The sequence below is a fragment of the Dermacentor albipictus genome, chromosome 5 (assembly GCF_038994185.2).
Source record: "Dermacentor albipictus isolate Rhodes 1998 colony chromosome 5, USDA_Dalb.pri_finalv2, whole genome shotgun sequence".
In the NCBI taxonomy this organism is placed as follows: Eukaryota; Metazoa; Arthropoda; class Arachnida; order Ixodida; family Ixodidae; genus Dermacentor; species Dermacentor albipictus.
Window position 1 is genome coordinate 6,304,273 of NC_091825.1, and position 24,377 is coordinate 6,328,649.

A 24,377-nucleotide genomic window follows, 5' to 3' on the forward strand; every position below is an offset into this window, starting at 1 on the left:
AATCAGTAGTAGGAGCCTGTAATATATGTGTGCCTGGATCACAGTTGCAGTTGTTTGAGGGACTCGGCCGCTCATACTGACTCGTCTGTATGTTTTTGAGATTATTTCGCATCAGCGATGCGCCGTTTCTACAATAACCGAAGCTTACAGCCATCTGAAGCTGTAGAGGTAAACAAATGCATAGCTTTGGCAAATCCCAAGTGGAAGGCTGCGCTCGAAGGCTTCTTGAATTTGCGAAATGTTTAGTGAATGCGTAAAAGGAATACAAAAATCGATGTGCAATCGCAGAAATCAGTGACAACGAACTCAAGGCAGTCGCGTCTGCAGACGGAACTCAGCGTGCCTTTATCGGCCGTGCTGTTACCACAACAGCGCACTCGGGCCTGTTCACCCACTATACTCGATTGGCGAACAACATGCTGCCCCGAAGAAACCATTAATAATTAATTGCGATCCACGAACCGGACAACCAACGTGCACTCAACACGGGTGCAGGTACACAAATCAACCGGCGAAATCCCCAACACCCTTCCAAAACATTTCCAGCGGCGTGCGTCAGAGGGCAGCACAGGAACGTGAAAGAGGCGGATTATGACACAGGTATCCAAGCATGCGGTTAGCATTACAGACATACTCAATGTGGGTGTGCCATGAGAGGTTGTTAGTGATATGAAGACCGAGATACTTGTATGAGTCAACAGGCGTTAGCTGATTACTGTTAAGAAAGTATAGGTGCGTGTTACTCCATTTTGAACATCGGGAAGTTTTCATAGTTTTACATTTGGTTATGTTAAGTTGCATTAGCCATTTACTGCACCAGAGTGAGACATTATTCAGATTGTATTGCAGTTTACATGCATCAGATGGATTAGTAATTTTATAGTAAAGTACACAGTCATCAGCGAAGAGCTTAATAGAGGAAAAAGTGATGCAGTCAGGGAGTTCGTTAATATAGACGAGGAAAAGCAATGGACCCAGCACCGATCCTTGCGGCACTCCCGATGTTACAGCAGAGGAAGGAGAAGAGTACTCATTAGCTGTTACATACTGTGTCCTGTTAGTCGGGAAGTCTTTAATTTAAGATAAGACATTAGAATCAATATTAAGTTTACTGAGCTTAAGGATCAGTAAATTATGTGGGACCATATCAATGTTATGTGTTATGTTATCAATGTTGTTATGCTTCTTTTACTAGTATTTATGACAATATCAGCTGATTTAAGACCACAAAAAATATACACCTGACTTCTGTACACTGTTCGGTTTATTTACGTTGGCGTGCTGTATTTGTTATGCGCCTTGACTGCGAGTATTCGGGGGTGCAGACCCCGTCAAGCCTGATGAATGGCTTTTTGTCTTTGATACTGAAATAAATTGTCTGATTGATTGATTGATTGATTGATTGATTGATTGATTAGCAAAATCCAGGAAAATCAGTCAGTATCAGTACCTAGGTCAGCATTAAAGAACAGGTCATTGGTAAATTATATTAGCTGAGTTTTGCATGAAAAGCGCTTCCTAAAGCCGTGCTGACAAGGGTTAAAAAGTGAGTTTGTTTCTAGGAAATTAACTAGTTGTGAATGAATGATATGTTCTAGAATTTTGCAAAAAATACTGGTTAATGAGATAGGGCGATAGTTCTTGGGTGAATGTGTAGTACCTGACTTGTGAACAGGAACCACCTTCCCATCTTTCCAATGGCTGGGTAGAATTGAGCACTGTAAGGACTGTTCAAAAATTTTAGAGAGAATAATGGATGAATACATGCCAGTACATTTTGGAATTTTCAACGGGATTTTGTCGAGTCCTGCAGATTTATCTATTTATTTATTTACATTACCCCTAAGGGCCCTCACATGAGGGTATTACATAAAGGGGGGGGGCACAAACATGAAATATACACAAGAAATAAAACTACATACGTCAAATAAACATACACACAAGGAACATAAAATAAATAGATATGAACAAGGGGTATATGCACTTAGTCATGAAAACACAAGAACATTTTACATAATATGTTAATATGTGCATATAAGCATAAGTAATATCTAATCTGCTACCACTAACCGTTTTCTTACAACAAAGTTTGGAAAGATGGTAAGTTCAGTAGCTATGCGTGATGGTAGGTTATTCCATTCTATTATTGTGCAAGGAATAAATGATTTTGCGTAGAGCGACGAGCGGCACATTATGCGATTTACTTCGTTAGCGTGGTCGTGGCGCGGGAAAACTGCAGGGGGTGGTGAAAAGAAGTCTTCGTGAAGCGTGGAATGGTGATAAAGTTTATGAAATAAGGTTAGGCGAGCAAACTGGCGTCGACGTGATAGTGATTCCAACTCGGCACGTTGTTTTAACGATGTGACGCTGGTGAAGCGTGAATAATCGGAAAAGACGAAGCGAACAGCACAGTTTTGCAAAGATTCAATGTTGTTGATTATGTATGCTTGATCGGGATCCCATATGGCAGAAGCATATTCAATTTTTCGGCGGATCAGCGTGACATAAGCAAGTTTTTTTAAGTGAGAAGGTGCGTGCTTGAGGTTGCGCTTAAGAAGACCGAGTGCTCGGTTAGCTGATGCTAAGAAGGTTTTAATATGGTAATGCCAAGTTAAGTCACACTGAAGATGAAGGCCAGGATACTTGTAAGTTGGCGCAAGTTCTACTCTAGCATTATTGAGAAAGTAGGTGGTAGGAAGTCGAGTGGAATGGTTGGTAAATGACATTAGCTTGGTTTTAGATGTATTTAAAGACATTAACCACGAAGAGCACCAAGCGGTCACTGCATCAAGATCAGTTTGTAAGGAAGGTCGGTCAGCGTCATTACTAATATTACGATATATAACACAATCATCTGCGAATAATCGAATTCGAGATGAGACACATTTGGGTAGATCATTAATGAAAATTAAGAAAAGTAGGGGACCGAGGACACTGCCCTGGGGGACTCCAGATGTTAAAGGAACAGAAGAAGAGTTACAGCCATTAGCACAGGTAAATTGTTGTCTGTTGGAGAGAAAATCTTTAATCCATGCAAGAATGTTTGGGTGAATATTTAAGTGTGTTAATTTGATTAGAAGCCTGTGATGAGGAATGCGATCAAAAGCTTTAGAGAAGTCAAGAAGCACTGCGTCAACTTGGAATCCTTCGTTAAATGCGGAAAATATATCGTTAGTAAATCCGGCGAGCTGAGTATCGCATGAATAACCCCTGCGAAAACCGTGCTGGTACTTGAAGATGATATCATGGTCTTCTAGGTAGTTGATGACTTGTGTGTGTATGACGTGCTCGAGAAGTTTACATATGTTGCTAGTTAATGAGATAGGACGATAGTTAAGTGGGACAGAGCAATCACCTGATTTAAATATTGGTATTACTTTAGCTACTCGCCAGTCATGAGGAATAATGCCAAATGATAAGGATTGTGAAAACAGGGCTGATAACACTTGAAAAATGTTTAAAGAAGCGTTCTTAAGTACCTTGTTATTGAAACCAAGGTGATCAGAGCTAGTAGTAGTTTTGAGGTTATTCAACAGGGCAAGAATACCAGAATCACTGATGACAATTTCTGGCATGGAAATGTTAGGCAATGGCTCTAATATAGGCGAAGAAGTTATATCTTCATTGGTGAATACTGATGGAAATGCATCGTTTAGAAGCTGCGAACACTCAGTTTCAGTGACTGGTTGTCCGTCAGCATTAATTAGTACTATATCAGGATAGGAACTCGGATTGATAATGCGCCAGAATCTATGAGAATTATTGGTTAACATAACAGACAGGTCGTGAGTGAAGAAATTACGACGGGTTGTTCTAAGCAGGGACTGATACTCTTTATCACAATTTTTGTACTTGTTCCATGATGACAGGAGATGTGTGGTCATTGCTTGGCGGTACAAAGGTTTTTTCTTATTATTAAGACGATGAAGACGATGTGTGAACCAAGGTGAATTTTTATGATGTCGGGTGGTGATGATTGGCACATACTTATCAACAAGGTGAGACAAGGTGGTTTTGAATGACAGCCAGTTTGATTCGATTAAGCGTGATGAATACTGAGCCAGGAAGCTTTCAAAGAAGCTGTTTAGTTCCGAGTTAATCATCTCAAAATTCGCGCGATTGTAGCAATGAATTCGCTTAATGGTAGTTTTCTTTTCAGTAAACGCTTGCGTGATGTACCTAGTGATAATGTCGTGATCGGATAAACCATTTAAATGCACTATATCAGAAAGAACGTCTGGGTGATTTGTTAGGACAAGATCAAGGATATTTGCCATGGTAGCGGAACGACGGGTAGGACTAGTAATTAGTTGAGCAAAAGAAAAATCTAAGCAGGAATGAAGAAAGGTGTGGGCTTCTTTATCACTGGAATTAACAAAGAGAGTGGGCCATTCAATGCTTGGAAAATTAAAATCACCAAATACGAGGAAAATAGAGTTGGGAAAACACACATGTAAGTCGCTGAGTATTCTATGGAATTCACCTGAGAATCCATCAGACATATCGGGCGGCCGGTAGAAAGCACCAATAATAACATCAGTAACTCCGAATTTACACCATATCAATACACATTCGAGGAAAGTATCAACAGCGAGGGGAACAGCAGATAATTGTTTCTTTGTGGCTATAAGGACACCTCCTCCTTTTCTATTTATTCTGTCGCACCGGAAAGAGGAAAATTCAGATTCACTCAGAAGAATGTAATCATCCGGAACGGTATCGTCCAGCCAAGTTTCAGTCAATATTAGAAGTGAAACGCACGTAGAATCTATGAGCGAAGAAAGGGCGACAGTTTTGGAAAGAACACTTCTGATGTTTGTGAACAGGAATTGTGTATTATTCTTTAAATTATGACACGCATTGGGCAAAAATGACGTAGATTCTGTAGATGACTTATCAGCCGGCACATGTCATATGGTGGTGGGATGACGAAGTGGCACAGCACGGTTACCCACGACATCCCACACGTAGGTGTCATTATTGATGTGCAGCTTGTCGAATGTTAGGCGCACACGGTCACCTTGTTGTTTAATTGATCGAGAGAACTGCAGAAGTTTCCGGCGTTTATCACGAACGGCTTGGGAATAGTCGCGTCCTATGCTGAAACCTGTGTCCCTCAGCTTGCTGCCTTTACTTAAAATAACCTCAAGTTCTTTATCGTTGAAGAACTTAGCTATAATGGGGCAAGTTTTCACAGTTGAAAAACAGCCCACACGGTGTGTCCTAGCAAAGGAAGTTACAGTGACACCAAGCTTATCACGGCAGAACTCATGCACAAGTCGCTCTGAACTTTCCCAGCTTTCGGATTCGTTAGTGTTGGTAACACCATAAAACAAAACATTTGATCTACGCGATTGGTTTTCTAGGTTATCGATTTTGTTAATGATGCTAGAAAAGCCACTATCGAGAGATGTTGGGGCATGAACAGATGGAGCAGATTCTAATTTGTTTTCCAGTTCCTGCACACGTTTGGTTAAGCTTTCGAGGTCTGTTTTGAGTTCTGCGTGCATATTTAGAACTTTCATTATTGATCCAAGAAGACTTGCGTTGCTGGCTTCAAGACGCTTTACAGCCTCGGCCACACCATCTAACTTCTCTTCTTGAGCCTTTGTCATAGGTCCGGGGTTTTCCTCAACATCCCCACTCAAAAGCAACAGTCGCAAAACATAAACAAGAGCAGTGCAAGACCGTTAGAAATGGTTGGGTGGCCACGACACTGCCAGAAGACAAACATTATTGCTACGGTAACAGCGAGTTTGATAGTAACAGACCTGTAGGAAAGCAGTTGGTGAGCTCCGAACCACTGTGGCAGTGTCTTGGCCCGAAGCTTCGTCCGAATGGGCGCGCTTTTGAGGAGGCGCTGTAGATATTGCCGTCCCATGTCCGACGAGCAGCATGAAATTGTCCAGGGTCGGTGGCGGGTGATGCAGTAGACTTGATAAGTCGCAGCAGATTGGCGGGTTGTCCATGCAATCCACCGCACTCGTGCGCTGTTTGTCGGCACGGGTATCAGACGGCTGTACTGCAGGCAGCGACAGCAACTGTCGCAGGACCGGCAGCAGCAGCATCTGTAGGAAAGCAGTTGGTGAGCTCCGAACCACTGTGGCAGTGTCGTGGCCCGAAGCTTCGTCCAAATGGGCGCGCTTTGAAAAGGCGCTGTAGATATTGCCGTCCCATGTTGTCCGACGAGCAGCATGAAATTGTCCAGGATCGGCGGCGGGTGATGCAGCAGACTTGATAAGTCGCGGCAGATTGGCGGGTTGTCCATGCAATCCACCGCACTCATGCGCTGTTTGTCGGCACGGGTATCAGACGGCTGTACTGCAGGCAGCGACAGCAACTGTCCCAGGACCGGCAGCAGCAGCATCTGTAGGAAAGCAGTTGGTGAGCTCCGAGCCATTGTGGCAGTGTCGTGGCCCGAAGATGAAGATATTTTTAAGCCGCTAATTAGATTTGTTACACCGTCCCAATCTATTATAATGGGGTGCATAGGCGGGAAATTCCTAACTGCAAACAAAGGGTTACAAACAGGTGACACTTTATGAAAAACTGATGGGAAAGCATTATTCAGCACAATGCAGCATTCATTGACAGGAACAGCGATGTCGGAATGTTCTAAATGTATTTGTCTGTTAATTTTGCTGTCAACAATGCTTCAAAATTTACGAGGGCTACTGCGCAAGTACGAAGGAAGCATAAGAGTAAAGAAAACTTGTTTTGCTTCAGTAACCGCCCATAAATAAGCAGCATTAGCAGCTTAGTAATCTGAGCAACGTATAGCGAGGTTCGAACGTTTTGCGCATCGAAACAAGCGCTTCTTTTTGTTGCGTAGGCAGCGTAATGTTGTACTGAGCCACTGGGAACGTTAGTCAGATTAAACAATTTTTGGGGGTACATAACAATCAATAAGGTACAGTAATTTGCTTTTATGCATCAACCAGTTTTTGTTGACCGAGCGCTGATCAAACTCGGCAATAAATTCATCAACAAAGCATTTACCATCATAGCCTGAACATCGGCTCTAGAAAAATCATAGATATGCTTTACACTTTTTTTATACAAACACGAGCTTGGATATCAAAATGCACCACTAAGTGATCACTTATTCTTGGCTGATAACTTAATGCAGAAACAAGCTCAGGTGGGGTAGTGAGGATAAAATCAAGGGTTTAGAGCAATTAGGAGTAATGCATGTTGGTTGGTGGATGAGCTGAGTGAGGTTGAAATCGGAACATAAGTTTATGAATTGAGTACACTCAAATTGTACTTAAAGGAACAAGTTGGGATTGCCATTTTATGTTCCGGAAGTTAAAATCACCCTGAAGGAAAAAAGGTGAATTCGGATATCTTACAAATAATATGTTAAGGATATCGTGGAGATCGTCACAAAAATAGGGTGAGGTAGTAGGCCACCTTTAGCATGCGCAAAAAATGAAGTCACGAGAGGAAAAATTTACACGTACACAAATCAGTTCCAGAGAAGAGGCAACATTAATAACTGAAGAGTTGAACGCGTCGGTGATGCCAATTAAAATGCCTCCGCCTGAGCGAACGTCGCAATCATGCCGATAAATGTTGTATGCTTCTTCACAATCGAATATTTCATGGTTATTTATTTTTGCTCACAACCACGTTTCAGTAAGAATGCTAATATCTGCCCCGTAAGAATCAATGATAGAAGAAAGCTGAGCATGCTTGTTGAAGATACTATGTGTGTTTGTAAAAAGTATTGGTAGATTGCTGTAAGGGGGTCGAGCCAAAGATTGCTACAGAGGAGGTGTTTTTGGGTTTGGGGCTACAGGTTAAGGTGCACGCGGCTCTCGAACTGTCTCAAGTTTGCACACCGTATCAGTTTCTGTACGATAGATGTACGTCTTTTTATTCATTAAAAGCTTATTTGAGTGTAAAGAAAAAGATTGGTCTGCAGCCTTGCCAAACTCAATTAACTTTTTCCGCGATTGCCGCGTTTCTTGTCAAAAGTCTTCACTGACAGAAACACCTTCATTTTTTAGTTTCTTTTTCTGTGATGAAATGCTTTCTCGTGTTTTATATTAAACGAACGTGACAATTAGAGGACGAGGCTTGGAGGCCACAAACTATCCCAGTCGGTGTGCTCTAGAAATGTTATGGCCAGAAATGTTTAATTGAGGATGGCGTGAAACAAGGTCACAAATGTGAGCCTCTGACTCCGCCCAGGTCTCGGAGGGCTTGTCGGGGATTCCATAAAAGATCAGGTTGTCCCTCCATTACTGATCCTCAAGATTATCTAACCTTGATTTGAGCTCAGCATTCTCACATTTAATAGCCGCAAAAACCATGCTACTAATATCTTCCGAGGGCTGTGCACCTTCAAGAGATTCAACAATTGTCTCAAGAGTTTGTAGTCTGGTTGATAGGTCTGAAACCTTTTGAGCAAGTGCGTCTTGACTTCGTTTAAGTTCACCAAATGCCTGCATTACCTCAGCATGACAGGATTCAAATTTTGATGAAAGCGCGGTCATGGCAGCAAGCACTTTTTCATCAGGCCCAGGGTTTAACTCAACATCACCACACATCATTAACTGTTTAAACACAAAAACTCGTTGTTGTAACATGGCATAAGGAACACTTTGGCACAGGAGGAGCAGCAAACATGCATTACTAGAATGCTTAGCATAAAGGGATGGTGCTTCACCAATCTGCACAAGGAAATTGAACGGAGGAATTAGCGACCAGCGCATGTCTGCCGCTCTCCCGTGCCCACTGAAGGCAGCGTGGCGATGCCAGTTGCTTAAGTAGGCCGGTAATGGTGCTGTCGTTGTTGATGCCGCTGGTTCGCCCAAAAAAAAACTGTAGATGGTGCCCAGGTTCCGTCGATGACGAAAGCACCATTCATCCACCATCGATGCCGAGAACTTCAAGTTCAGTGGTGACTGCACAGTCGTCAAAGCGCCAGGCGTCGAAGGAAGCCATGTGCCAAGCAGAAGAAACTGCACAAGGAAATTGAATGGAGGAAATAGCGGCCAGCGCATGTCTGCCGCTCTCCCGTGCCCACTAATTGCCCGATAATTGTGGACATTCTGCAGCCCCTTTCTGTGTAAGAAAAATCAATCTCTGACTGTACTTATTTGTATAAAATGTTGAATTTCAATGCAACAAAATTTTAACATAACGAAGCAAATCCAATTTTACCGTCTTCATTATATTGAGGTTTAAAGGGACACTAAAGGCTAATACTAAGTCAATGTGGACTGTTTAAATGCCGTTCCAGAAACCTTGCAATGCTCGTTTTGTGCCAAGAGAAGACAGTTTACGAGAAAATTGCATCTAAAGGGTACGAATGCCTTTCTCGAAATTTGAATCTGCTGCCACCTAACCGCGGGAGTGGTGACGTTGCAGACGCCCTTTGCTGCCGTCAGTGAGTGAAACGGCGTCCGACAGACGGTGATACCGAGCCAAGACAGACAAAGTCAGAGCGGCGGATTCTTTGCCGCAGCTGCTTTTTGGCCAAGTGGTGTAGACCGTTCGGGCATCTCGCGACATGACATGGAAGGTGAATTCTCTGCTACTTGCAGTTTGTGCGAGTTTCGCGATCCAGAAAAACCACCGCAGCACTATGCGATAACTACTGAAACGTGAATGCGTGGGTGGTGCGCAGCCGACAGAAAACAAAACCGTTTGACTGCCTGCGTCGTTGTCAAGGGTGATTTCAATCAATGAGTTCTTTTGTCTAAACATGAAATAGAACTGGACAACTAGCATATCATTTCGTCTTATAATACAATAGGAGGATGTTTTGTGCAATGAGTGGTTGACTACTAGCGACAGAATTTAACTGAGGAGTACTTTCGTCATGGGGCAAGTGCTTTAATGTCCCGGGGGAGTCTCTAATCATTTCGTTCATTTACCTCAATTTTTCAATTATTAACCCTTTGACGGTCAATGACGTAAATATACAGCACCACGAACAAGTCCGAAGATGGTCGATCCCGTATATTTACGGCGCCGTCTGTATTTTTAAAAAGCGCGCTATTTCCTAACCTTTTCTTTTCTGTTATGTGCTGCCACTATGTGGGAATACAGGGAATTTTTTTTCACACGCCTCCCTCTCTCGGTTTTCGTTGCATGGTTTGTTTTAGTGCTAGTTCGCTCCCACACGTCTACATAGTACCGCTCGCACATTGGCGTGCACGCGGGCGGGTGGCCGTCTGGATTTTGTTTTGCCGGCGGTTTCGGCTTTTTGCGCTTGCGAAACTGATGGCTATCTCGTTCCTAATCGCTCGAAGGGTGACCGCTTGTTTCTCGTTCGCCTAGTGCTCACAGGGATGCGCATAGGAAGGATGCCGCTGGGCATGCGTTTCCATTTCTTTTCTTTTTTTTTTTAAGACTCGCGAAAACTAATTGCCCTGGCTGGTTGGCGATAAAATGAAGATTAGCAGAAGTTTGTCACACGTGTATCTTTTTTTGACGGGCCCACAACCAAGCAGTTTTCTTGAGTGCGCACACCTACGCCGTTCAATTACGCTATAGACGTACATATTAGTGTAAGAGCAGGAACATTTGAGGCATTTTTGAAATATTTTATTTAAATGTCGAAGCACACTAGAAAGGTTTGAATAAAATTATTTTTTTTATTTTACTGACAGCATTGTGTATGGTAGAGAAGGAACAGGGCAGATGCACAGTGCTAGTTGAATATTCGCGGCGAGTTCCATCACTGGAAAAGCTGGCGCCACCTTTGGCGTGACGTGGCATGAGGGATCACGTGGACACAGCGGCCGTGTAAGCTGCATCAGAAGCGCCGACCCGAGCTGAAAACGGAAGTTTAAAGTCCCACCTGCACCGCGGTTCTGTTTAAGTGGTGCGGCTTTACCGCCTTGGGTGTCAACTTGACAACATATGAAACTACTATAATATGTAGTGGCTGCTTTTGGAGGCATGCAGCATGGTAGGCTGCTGCTCGGTGCCGCAGTGCCGGACGTACGCAATGGAGCCCGGTGTCAGCCTTATTCATGTGTAGCCACAGGGCAAGAAGCTGCGTGAAGCTTGGCTGGCGAAACTTAGAACCGGCAGACAGCCATCGGCTACCACTCGGGTATGCAGCAAGCACACACGCGAGGAAGATTTCTGCTATGGCACCGGGACTGCACGATGTTCGGTGAGTAACAGAAAACGCGCACTGAGACGCTCGCCCACGCCCACTGCCCGACTAATGTCAGGACGGTTTGGTCTATGAACTTATTGATGCTAGATACTGGCAAATTCACTGTAACGGAAAGGGAGCGGTAAGACGCACATTAAAGAAAGGCATAGCCTATGGTCATGTCTGTGTTAAGAATTAGTGCACTGGATTACAAAAAAGAAGCAACGGGAAATCGCATGCTGAGAAGACCAATAAACATACAGTGTGACGCAACTTGAGAAATAATATTGAAATGTCCAAGAATTTAGAAGACAAAATAAGATTGAATTGTCGCGACAGCACATCACAGTCATTGTAGACGCTCTATAACAAAATTATTTTTGAACAGTTCTGATAGCGTCCATGCAACAAGGGTTGCTTGTGTACTGTCAAATGCTCATATGCTGCGGCCTAAAGCTCACAGGAGGGTGAAAAAACACGCTCACAGCGAAAGCAAAATATTGTGCACGGACATGCATGCAGACGCGCAGTCAGTCACTGCAAACTCGTGCAGTCGCTGGATTGCGGCTTCATTCTGTTATGCCTCATTTGGTTATGCAGACAGCCCACTATAAAAACATATTTCACATAGTTTACTTTCAGCACTTGCTTACCTTTCACGCAAAAAGCCGGTTCGGGAGACTCCATCGCGGCAACTACGCTTAGTGGCGTTCGCTGTACGTATTCGGTAAAGAGATAGCGTATGTAAATGATTCTGTGCTTTAAGTTTGCCCAACATTTTTATATAGACCGTCGAAAACTTCCCTCGTTTTGAGAGTACCTACATAAATGTCCAGGAGTGCTGCCGCGTGGTGTTTTTACTGCGCGCCGAAAGCGAAACCTATAAGGTGCATGCCGCATGATTCCTCATAATACACAAGGGAGGTGCTTCTGACAGATGGCGACTCCGTAACTCCTCGCCCCCAATACTGAAATGTGCGAGTGGAGTTTGGATGAAGAGGAGGAGGAAGCTTGGCTGGTTCACACACGGCACTGTGAACTGCTTTCACTGAGCGATACTTTTAAATTCTTCATCTTGTAAATCAACATGATCCATCGTCACAATTATGGTGGAGGTGCTGGGTAAGCCAGCCACTACCTAGTACTACCTAGTCTGCCAATGACAAAAGCCCAACAGTACGAGCTTCGCCGCAGCCATAGACTTGCGGGCTTGGCACCACTACTTCAACACATGAGCTCAAACCGAGGTACCCAGCAACCGCCCACGAGGGCATCTACTTACCACTACAGGGAGCCTTCACAGGAAAACCCTGCGACAATATGGGTGATTGGCTCAGCCACTATCAGCGAGTGAGCCGATCCAACGGCTGGAATGTCGCTAGTCAATTGTCTAATGTGAGATTGTTCCTTGATTTCACTGTGTTTGTATGGTTTGAGAACCATGAACACGCTTTGACAGCCTGGGAATTATTTGTGGAGGAAATTAAGAAATGCTTTGGAGACCCAGCAATGAAGGAGAACCATACGGAGTGGACGCTGTTGGAGGGGGCTCAAGTTACCGGGGACATTTGTAGAACATGCATTGAAGAGATACCGAAGTTGTGCAAGTCGGTGGATGCCCACATGGCAGAAGACAAGGTGGGCCATATTCTTAAAGGTATTGCCGAGGATGTTTATCACCTCCTGATTGGCAAGGAGAGTCTGAAATCAGTCGCTGACATGATTAATCAATGTTGAACTTTCGAGGCCCTGAAAACATGTCGCATCACTTCGAAGCTTGGATGTCTGGCCAATGTCAGGACGGTCGCCACTGTCGATGTATGCCATGATTCACTACCTACCGACCTTTCCTCCACCATTCGTCTCCTTGTACACGAGGAACTACGTTGACATGCTTCTGTTCCTGTGCAAGCTAGAGAAACACAGCGTGATATACCATCCACAACAATCAATGCTGCAAGTTTCAACGAGCGCAGCTACTGCAACTGAGGGCCTCGGCTGAGGGCTCCACTACCAATGGCCTCTAATGGCGAACCAGCCCAGCTTTGTTCTTCTCTTCATCCAAACTCAACCTGCACGTTTCAATACGCTAAATATGTGCCTTGCCTGTGCTGCGCTAGACCACAGTAATGCAAATTTTGCATAGATGCACTTTTAAGTATATAATGGCCATACCATGTGGAAAAGCTGTTACTGCACGTGTGAAGAACAGGTACACTAAGATTGACGAGTTTATTTTTGCTTTGTTGTCATGATACTATGTCTCCCATCTAATCACAGCTTCACAATCACAGATTAACGAATTTCTAGATAAACATTCGATACTGTCTAATTTTCAACACGGATTTAGAAAAGGCTATTCAACAGTTACACAACTTGTCACCGTAATTCATTCACTCGCCTCATGCCTCGATAAAAATGGTCAAATTCTTGATTTTAGCAAAGCCTTTGATACAGTTCCACATGACAAATTAATACTAAAACTTAAACATTTTGAGCTCCCTGAAATATTAATCGCATGGATAGCAAACTACCTAACAAATCGCCGCCAGTTCAGGGAAATTAATCAGCAACAGTCTGGCTGTCTTCCGGTCACTTCGGGAGTTCCTCAAGGAAGTGTCCTAGGGCCACTGCTCTTTTTACTCTATATAAATGATATTACTACTTCAATCCATCCCTGCGTGCAAATTAGGTTGTTTGCTGACGACTGTGTGCTTTTTAGGGAAATCACTTCAACCAATGATCAAACTGATTTAAATGCTTCTCTAGCTGGCATTACTGATTGGTGCAAAACATGGGGAATGCGGCTTAACGCTGAAAAGACTGTCTTTCTTCGCTTCACTCGTCAGAAAGCTCCACTAACCTTTCGTTACACATTAGGTTCGTTGGCCTTGCAGGAAGTAACAAAATATAAGTATTTGGGCGTCACAATTACTAACAACTTATGGAATTTACACATTGATAATATCTGTTCTTCAGCCTTGCGTAAATTATACTTTTTGCGGCATAAAATTAGAAATTCCCCACCTAATGTAATACTGCTTGCTTATTATTCATTAATTAGACCTAAACTTGAATATGCATGTGTTGTTTGGGACCCGTTTACTAAAAATATTAAATGTCTCGAAAGGGTACAGAAAAAAGCCGTACGATTCATATATTCTAAATTCTCTCGCTATGATTCACCCTCACGAATAATGCGTAATAATGGCATTGAAGTCCTTCAGCAGAGAAGGCAACACTTAAGAATTCGATTTCTTACCATGCTTATTAATGGAGACTTATCAATTAATCCTGCATCGTATCTGTTCAGTACAACGTCTAGGCTTACTCGACACCATCAGCCCACTTCACTAACACCTTATTTTGCACGGACGGATGTATTCAAGTATTCTTTTTTTCCCCGAACTATAACAGACTGGAATAACGCGTTGTTGCCTGTTTCAATTGATTGACTCATTCCATTACTGTTGTATCTTACCACCTCACTTGATTGAATAATGCATTGTAATATTGTTATGTTTAACCACCCTGCTTGGACCTGTTTTAGGTTTGCAGTATGGAATAAATAAATAAATAAATAAAATAATAATCATTGTTGCACTTTATGCCTTCACGAGAACCCTTGGGAAAATTACTGACAAGCACTGCCAAGAATAATGATATGCGGCGAATAACAACACACCAGAATATCATACTGCCCACAATTCTGATAGAAATACTGAATGTAATGTGAGGTGTGATTACTTCTCGTGCTTTCTCACTGCTTTTCTGTTACAAAATTACTTGCAGGATCTATGTTGAGACACATTTGCAAGAGTGTAGATGTAGCTCAGCCTCTTATTTCCACATTCAACTGTGCAGTAATGCATACACGCAAACTTTGCTGAGGTTTTCACTCATTTATTTCTTGTACAACACCTGCCAGGAGTTTTGTCAGAGAAGCAAATACTGAGTGCATTTAAACCTAGTAAATGATGCTAGTCAACAAAATTGGTTGCAGCAAACAGCTAAGTATGCCAGAAAGAACACCTGAAACACTAGAAAGAAAGCCCATAAACACCAGAACCAGAAGCCCAGAAACACCAGAAAAAAAGAACAGCTGCATAAAACAATTGGGTGGAACTGATCTCACGATGAGTGTCGGCGGTAATGCATTTAGCATTAAATCAATATAGTGACACAACGTATTGCTGCCATTGAAGAGTTAAGTGTGAGGCATGTAATGCAGCTATATTCCTCTTTCGCACTTCCCTAAGAACACTTGGTGCCATCTGGCGCTACCGCCGCGAAGCCTGCATGTGGCCACCAAAATGTATGGTGCGACAATGCGTTTGAACACAGAAGCTCGTCATGCAACAGCCAGGCTCCTCTCTCGCTTCTTTCTGGACACTGCGCCATCTAGTGGCAGTGTCAAGAAGTCTGCACGTGGCCTCCAAGACAAGAAGTATGGCGCACCGGTGCCTGTGCCTGCTGAGAATTCTCCCTCGCTTGCCGCACACTCACTGGTACACATTCAGTGACCCAAGTTGGCGAGAAGTTCATTGAAGAGCGGCACATACCCAGTGCATTTGTGGAGCAGCTTGCTAATGTGTCAAGTTGCTGTCCTTGAGGAACCCTTGGGAAATGGGTTCGAGTCCGCTCGGCATCGGAGAAACCTAAGGAATCGTCACTGTAATGCGGCGCATAAAGCGGCAGGCAGGCAGGCAGGCCCGGAAAGCATGTGAAGTAAGAATGCTAACACATTAAAATACATAGCCAAAAATGAACAAATGTTGCTGCTTTACAGATAAAGTAGGTAGTGTTAAGGACGGTTGTAAGATTTGGTTGCTTGTGAGATTGGCTCCTTTACTATGCTTCTAAAATATGAGTGCTTAAAATGGTGACACATGTGTGCTGATGCCTCGAGCTGCTGATTACCTGGCCTATTGACTTATTGACTAGAGGCACTCCACAGCAGCCTTGTTTATAAAATTCACTGCACTGCTTTTTCTAGAGAAGCCCCAAGCATGCTTTGATCAAGGGTTGGTCAGTGGCTTTATTTACTACTGACATCCAGCAGGAAGATTTTTTTTTTTTTTAAGAATGGTACGGCATACATTATCACTAGGACTGCTGTTATATTTCACTGCTCAGCTGATATGTATTGAACGTTTTGTATCATGTTGTGAAATTTCCCAACGATTACAATGAAATACAGAAGGACTTAGACAAGGTTGCAGAGGGGTGTGATAAATGGGGCATGGGTATAAATCTTGATAAAACTGTGCAGGTGTGCTTTACAAGACAAAGGTGACCACACGCACGCGCACACACACACACACACACACACACACACACACACACACACACACACACACACACACACATATATACACACACAGTTGAACCTCGATATAACAAAGTCCAATTTGCAGCCGAAAATTTCGTAGTCGAGGTTCACATGTTTCAGCAGTCCAAATAATGATGCAGGTTCTTGGAACACTCCTGGCATATGGCACCTTGTAGATAGCAAAATTACAAAGATAACCAATTAACCGCGGAACTAATAACACAACCAACAGCGTGGTGCCCGGTAGCCAGCGGGTCCGAACGCATTTTTCTCCATTACGCGTACGGTGATGAGCAGGTCTGCAGCAAGCGCCGCGCTTTGTGCTCATGGCTGCCACTAGATGTGGCCATCAATGCGATTATCATCATGATTTGTCATCACTAAAAAAAAAAATCCTTTCATGAAGATCTGGCAACCCGTGGCGTAAAGAAAAAGAAATTATGGACATACCAGAGCTACCAACTTGAATATTCTTTCGAAGAAAATTGGAAGTAGTATTAACTTGGTGGATCTATGAGGCCACCACTTACCATCGGATGATACCACGCTCAGTAAAGCAATGACGACATTGATTCATGAACGCTGGAATATTTAACTTCCCGCAGAGCACTTCTATGCAACTCCGGTGGAAGCAAAGAACTCCGTCAGCTTCATCTGCCGCTTTTTAATATTGCAGAGCAGCTGCCACGAGTCAACATCTGTTGTGTACGCCATACTTTCGTCGCCGTCATTGCACTCACGGCGGAGCAGGGCCTTAAAATTAAGGCGAAGGTCCGGGCTTGTTTCATGACCATGCCGCACTTCACTGGCAGGGACCGATCGCGCATTTCAGCGACGTACGCCGCAAGCTTAGCCTACAGCTCCGGAAAGCATCCACTTCGGCACGCGTCACAGGTGAAAATTTCGCTTCGCTGCAGTCGCCACTCTTGCACCAGCCGTTTGTGATTTGTTTCTTCGGCGTAAAGGATGGCAGCTCTTGAACGCTGCTGTGAACGAGTGCCGAACGATTAGTGGGCCTGGAGCACTCATGACGACTGGGGAAGCATAGAAGTAGCACGTAGCCGGCAGTCAAGTGGAATGCGTCAAACCAATGCCAATGCCTTTCAACAGTGAAAGAAACCCGCGAGCGGTGTCTGCGCTTCCGTAACTACCAATACTCCCCGCAAGCGCCGCCGTTCTGAGGGTGCCGTCGCAAATGGGAACAGCGCTGCTTCCATCAACTATCGACACCCCGCCATGAGTTTTGCATGCATTGTAAAACTCAAAAATGTTGAAAAACCCTTCCGAAAAGCGAACAAACACACGGGATAGCGAAAAGATACCGGTAAGGCCATAGAGCAAACATAAAATAGTAACTACATTGTAGCTCCCATTGGTCTCGCTTTTTTAGCGGGGTTATGTTTTGGTTTCGGTTGTAAGCCGACCCCCCAACTTCAAAGTTTCAAATTTAAAAAAAGTGGTCGACTTACAATCATGTAAATACGGTAACCAACTGAGAAAACGTGCCCAATGACCGCTGTTCATAAACTTACTTACGGCTGACACTTTCCCGTTCCAACAGACCGGTGACGTCATAGCGTGACGCGTTCCGGAACTTCTGAAGCACTCCGGCTAGCACTACATGAGCGCGTCCGCTGCAGGTTTTATACGTACACGATAGATGGCGCAGCGGCACGTTCTGCTCCACGTATTGAAGCACGCCGGGAAAATGTGAGCATTAAAGGGCGCATGCAAATCGATGTATGCCCGGCTAAAGTTTTCGTCTGCCTGTCAAGGAGGCTCCTGGTACGTGCGTGCAATGCGTGAGGACTTCGTTAAATCGGAAGTACAGTATATAGTGACCTCGTTAAGTCGCGAAAGAAAATACATGGTTTTCAATGGGGCAGAGATAGGGAAAAATAAGAAGCGCGTTATTTCGAGAATTACGTTAAATTGAATTTCGTTATATCGAGGTTCGACTGAATATATATTGATCGCATCAACGGGACAAATCTTGCATCCGTGTGTGAATATAAATACCTTGGTGTGTACTTGACCCTTCAACTGTGCTGGCACCTTCGTGATAACTATTTAATTGCTAAGGCGCGTAGAGTCCTTTGCATGTTACATAGAAATGTGAAATGCTTTCCTTTAGAAAAAGGAACTTACTTTACGATAGAAACAAGGAACTTTACACAACTAACATAAGGCCAATACTGGAATATGCTTGTACCATCTGGGACCTCTGGACTGTGACAGATATGAGGAAACTAGAAAGAGTACAAAGCTTAACAGCCTGTTTTGCGGCTCAAAATTATGCTCTGTATTTTATCGCATCCCAAACAAAGGAAAACTTAGGCTGGAATACACTTCAAAATCGTAGGAAGACATTCAGATTCAAGTTTTTGCACAACATATATCATTCTAAAACTGGCCTCAATCATGATAGCTACATAAAGGCACCAGAGTACACTTCTGCAAGGCGTGATCACCCACTTAACATGAAAGAGTATAGGTGTAGAACCGAGCTTTTTAAAATGTCTTTTTTTCCTAATACAGTCAGTGAATAGAACAGGTTGCCTCGTGATGTTGTATTGCTATCTTCAAGTGCTGCCTTTGCTTCAGCCATGTCATATGCATTTCCTTTCTGTACTTCGTGCTTGCGTCACTAGAATTTCTTTGTTTCGCTTCACGCATGTACGATTATGCCCTGCTTGTCTTTTTTTGAGTCAGTGATTTGCCCTGAACCGTAATTTTTATCTTCATGTGTTCTATAATAACTGCAAATCATATTGACCGCAAAAAAGACGGGGACATAGGAAGAAAACACATAAACAGCACAGGCGGTATGTGTTTTCTTCCTATGTCCCCGTCTTTTTTTGCGGTCAATATGATTTGCAGTAAATACCAACTAGGCCAAACTGAAGTTCTTCTGTATAATAACTGCTTTTATTTGTCAATGATATATGTTCTCCCCCCCCCCCCCCCACCCCACCTACTGTAATGCCAAACTCACGCTGTGGGTAATGTGATAAATAAATAAGTTAATTAATTCTTTGCCAATGCTTGTATGTTAAAGAATAGGTGACTCACCTGTGTCCATTCAGCCTGTGTGTCCTTTTGCGCTGGCTGGCTATGAAGCACTTACCGTCATGGCAAACCTAATGTACTGCAAGATAGCCACTCATTATAAGTTCACAAGCATTGTATTGGTGTTCCCTTAAAACTTATTAGTTTTGTGCACTTTTTGAGAATAGTGCTTTTCTTGGTGAGTTGCCACTATTCTTTCTGTATCGGGTACAGTATGTTTGTCTGTAGCCTAAATTGTGAGTTGAGCCTGAACTAGTGCAGTCTAAAAGACAAAACTGATGATGATGGCTGACAAGGGTGCTGTTCATAATGATCAACCATGTAGTTTATTCTGCAAGCCATGCTGATGATGACTATGATAGAGATGGGGATGATTACGACAAAAAGTTGGAAAGCAATTCAACCGCTAGTTGACGCCGATCAAAGCTTGTTGCTTAAGCACAGCTCTCAAAATAAAATCATTTGGTTCGCACCCACCTTGTACTTGGCATAAGGCAGCACTAATGCGGATGAAGGACAAAGAAACAATACTGTCATCTGTATCAGTGCAAGTTTTCCTGCTCGTGGACATCTCATTACCGTCCCCAACTAAACCGAGCTTTCATTGATTTCATCTAAATGTTTCTACTGTCCAGTGTGTGTGGACCCTTTTTCCAGAGATGCGCTTTGTCATAAGCTCTTTTGCTGTGCAGTGAGTCCGCCCCTGAAGCCTGAGACCACCGGCCTGCAGCCAGTGACAGCCGCTTCGAGTCTCGTCTCCTCTGCTGGTGGGTTGCTAGCTAATGAAAGATTAAAAAAAAGTCAAATATTTAGGGTTAAGTGTGCACGGAGTGGAGGCCTCCATATTGTATTCACTAGAGTTTAAAGAAAAATTCAAAAGGACAAAGCAGAGTTTGTCTGGGAACCGGCTCAGTATAGCAACTCTCATTCACTTCATCGTAGGGATGTTGTTGGTGGTTACTACAGGATTGCTTTATAAGCGACCACAGGGCAGGCTGTTTACTTTTACCGCATCATTACAGCAACATGTCAGACAATACCACATGTCAGTTAAGCCCGTGAAATGGCACTTGTTAGTTAGCACAGTCAAAGGAGTCTGGCGGTACCATGCTGTTAACTTTGCGACTCCTGTAATTGCCGAATACGTGACCAGTAGTAGACTTGTTCCCATTTTATCGGTAGGTAATCGGTGGCAGCATCTGTCAGCAATCTGGCAGTAATCGTCTGCCTCCCACAGCAGCAGCACATGCTTGACTACTTCACCAAAGCTGTGGTGGGGGAAAGGACGCCTAGAGACCTTTGCAAATCCCCTCTTTCGAGATGAGAACCCATCTGAACAACCGAGCGCCACATTGTGGTAAATCTCTACCTATTAGAAAAAATTGGTTGTAGGAAGTCATCTCACAATGTCTGTCGCTGATAATGCATTAGCATTAAATCAATATAGCAACACAACGTATTGCCACTGTCGAAACGAGTCTTGTTTGAGGCGTGTACTGCAGTGGGACTCCTCTTTCCCATTTCCCTAAGAACAATCGATGCCATCTAGTGCCGTCACCGCAAAGCCTGCAGCGACACCTGGTCTCCGAAGTTCATGGCACACCAGTGTGTGCAAACGCTGAGTCTTACTCTCTGCCTTTAGTGAATACTCAAGGCGACAGCATGGAAGATCAGGTGAACTATCCTGGCCCACATTTCGAACAGATATCCAGCTCGTCGCACTACTCTGAAACATTCCAAAGGTACAAAAGGCAAATAGAAGGACAACCATTAGAACGGAAAAGCACAAAATACAAGGCATACAATAGACCTTTTCGCATGGCAGAGCTTCGGGCAGCCCTAAACAGCTGCAACAAATCTGCCCCCGGATCTGACCGCATCCTATATGAAATACTTAAACACGTGCCGCCTGAAACACAAAAAAAACGTTCTGTGTCTCTAGAATTCTATATGGTCGTCCGGCCACATTCCCTCTGCTTGGAAAGAGGCCATCATAATTCCCATTTTGAAACAGGGTAAGGACCCTTCTTTGGCAAATAATTATAGGCGTATAGCAATGACGAGCTGCTTATGCATAGTTTGTGAGAAGATGGTAAACAGTCGCCTGGTCCACTATCTAGAAATAAACAAGAAATTAGACCCATATCAATGTGGTTTCAGAGAAGGCACATCAACGACAGATCAGCTTGTGCGCATGGAAATGTACATCAGGGATGCCTTGGTCCACAAACAGCTTGTATTATCAGTGTTTCTTGACATGGAAAAGGTGTATGATATGTGGCGCTTCGGGATCCTTTGGGATCTTTCTGCATTGGGCATTCGCGGCAACCTGCTGAGAATAGTAGAAAGCTCTCTCTCTGGCAGGACATTTCGTGTTATAGAGTTGGCAGCGTGCAGTCCCGACCATTCATAAAGGAGACAGGTGTACCGCAGGGTGGAGTACTAAGCTGTACGCTATTTATTGTTAAAATGAACTCCCTCTACACTGTATTACCTCGTACACTCTTCTACTCCGTCTATGTAGACAATGTACAGATAGGGTTCAGGTCATGCAATCTTAGCGTTTGCGAGAGGCAGCTACAGCTCGGCTTGATAGACTCTCAAAGTGGGCGGACGAGAATGGTTTTAAATTGAACCCCCAAAAAAGCACATGCATCCTGTTTTCAAACAAGAGAGGTGTACTACCACAACCAGATAATAACCTTAATGGAGAAAGACTAACTGTCAACCTCGAACACAAATTCTTAGGTGTTATCCTGGACACAAAACTTAACTTCATTCCCCACTTAAAATATCTTAAAGAAAAGTGCCTCAAGACCATGAACCTCCTCAAGCTGCTCTCTCGAACAACCTGGGGCAGTGACAGGAAGTGTCTGCTTGGCCTGTATAAGACTCTTGTACAATCACGCCTCGACTGCGGAGCCGTGGTGTACCACTCCGCAACTGAGAGTGCACTAAAGATTCTCGACCCAGTCCACAACCTCGGTATACGACTGGCAGCAGGCGCCTTTAGAACTAGCCCTGTTGAAAATCTGTACGTCAAGGCTAACGAATGGTCCTTACATCAACGCAGAACATTCTTAAGTTTTTCATACTACACTAAGGTAAAATCAGACACCGAGGATCCATGTCATTCCATCGTTAGCGACCTGTCCGCTGCCAGACTTTACAGTAACCACCCACGTATCAGAACTCCTTTGAGCCTATGCTTGGAAGCAGTGGCAGAAGAAACAGACATCCATCTCCTAGAAAATATCCTAATGCCTCCACCGCCTTGGGAATGGCAGACCATGGAGTGCGATCTCTCTTTTGTCGAAATAACAAAACATGCACCTGAGGCACACATACGGTCACACTTCTTCGAACTGCAAGCGAAGTACTGCTGTGCCAAGTTTTATACAGATGTTTCCAAATCATCTGCTGGTGTCACGTATGCAGCTCTTGGGCCATTTTTTTCCACCTCCGGTACTCTAAATCCTAACACAAGTATTTTTACGGCTGAAGCATACGCAATACTCTCAGCTGTGAAGCGCATCAGACAAACAAATCTGAATAAGGTGATCATCTTCACAGATTCATTAAGCATAGTAAGGGCCTTAATGAGTTCTTGAAAACATAAGAACCCTGTTTTTAATAAACTATACACACAACTGTGCTTAGCCTTAATGTACAACCAAAACATCGTCCTATGTTGGGTACCCTGGCCATAGGCGCATAAAAGGTAATGTAGCTGCTCACGAAAATGCAACATCAGTCGCCTTTAATGAAACGAATGTGAATAAACCCATACCAGCCACAGAACTTAAGCCCTTCTTAGGCCACAAACTGAGGAAGTACTGGCAGGACCAATGGGATAATGCAGTAGAGAATAAGCTACACGTTATCAAACCAAAATTAGGGAATTGGATATCTGAAAGAACAGCAAGACATAAGGAAGTGCTTCTTTGTAGATTAAGAATAGGACATACTTACGCCACTCACTCCTACCTTTTGGTGGGAAGCGAACCTTCGACATGTACCAAATGTGGCAAGAGGCTTACAGTTATTCGTGTTCTTATCCAATGCACTGAAATAGAGGCAGAAAGAAAAAAGTACTTTCCCTCTGCTTATCTCCAACACACACCGTTACACCCAGCATTTTTTTTAGCAATAAACCCCTTTTTACTTTTCAATCAGTATTAAACTTTCTAACTTAAACTGACATCTTAAATGTGATTTGGCCAGGCTACTTGTAGCACAGCCTCCACTTGGAGATCGTAGCTGCAATGAAACCATTTTCTAGAGCACGTGTCTCCCAGCCCTTGCTTTCAAGGCCTTGCTAAGGCACTAGTGCTAGAGACACTACATATTTTACTGATCATCCCTCATCTTGTGAAACATCTATTGTCATTGCAGACACGATCAATCAGTGTAATTTTTTATATGTAGATACTTCTATTTTACCACCACTTTAGAGCGAATAAACTTCAGGCCCTTTTACAGCCACATTGCACCACATGTATATTTTGCACTTTTTAGCGAATATTTTTAGGCCTCTATACAGCTGTGTTTCATATACTCCGCACAATTAAATCATATATCATTGAGAAGCACAAATCATCGGCTTGGCGCTCTTTGGCCACATCTGGCCCTTGCGCCAAAACTGCTACAAATCAATCAATGTATGCTATCGAGGTATATTCGAACCGCACAGAACTGAAAATTTTATTCACAAGAACAACACCCAGCATGCCAAAGAAAATATTTGAAGCCACAGCTGTCCTGGTGCTGCTACTGCTTACTGCAGTATTTTCCTACCTCACAGTCGAACTCGGTGCAAACTAAAAAAAATTGTCAAACCTTTTCTGCTCATTT

General features: G+C 43.6%; 1 protein-coding gene across 2 annotated transcripts in view; it reads left to right on the forward strand.

Moving 5' to 3' along the window:
- The window catches only part of xmas (RRM_XMAS2 and SAC3_GANP domain-containing protein xmas), a 580,140-nt gene that overhangs the window by 546,723 nt on the left and 9,040 nt on the right, over nt 1–24,377 (forward strand). For both annotated transcript variants that reach the window (XM_065450653.1, XM_065450654.1), the window contains one exon: nt 20,216–20,290. In XM_065450653.1, coding sequence (XP_065306725.1) covers nt 20,216–20,290 — 75 coding nt within the window. The remainder of the gene's footprint in view (nt 1–20,215; nt 20,291–24,377) is intronic.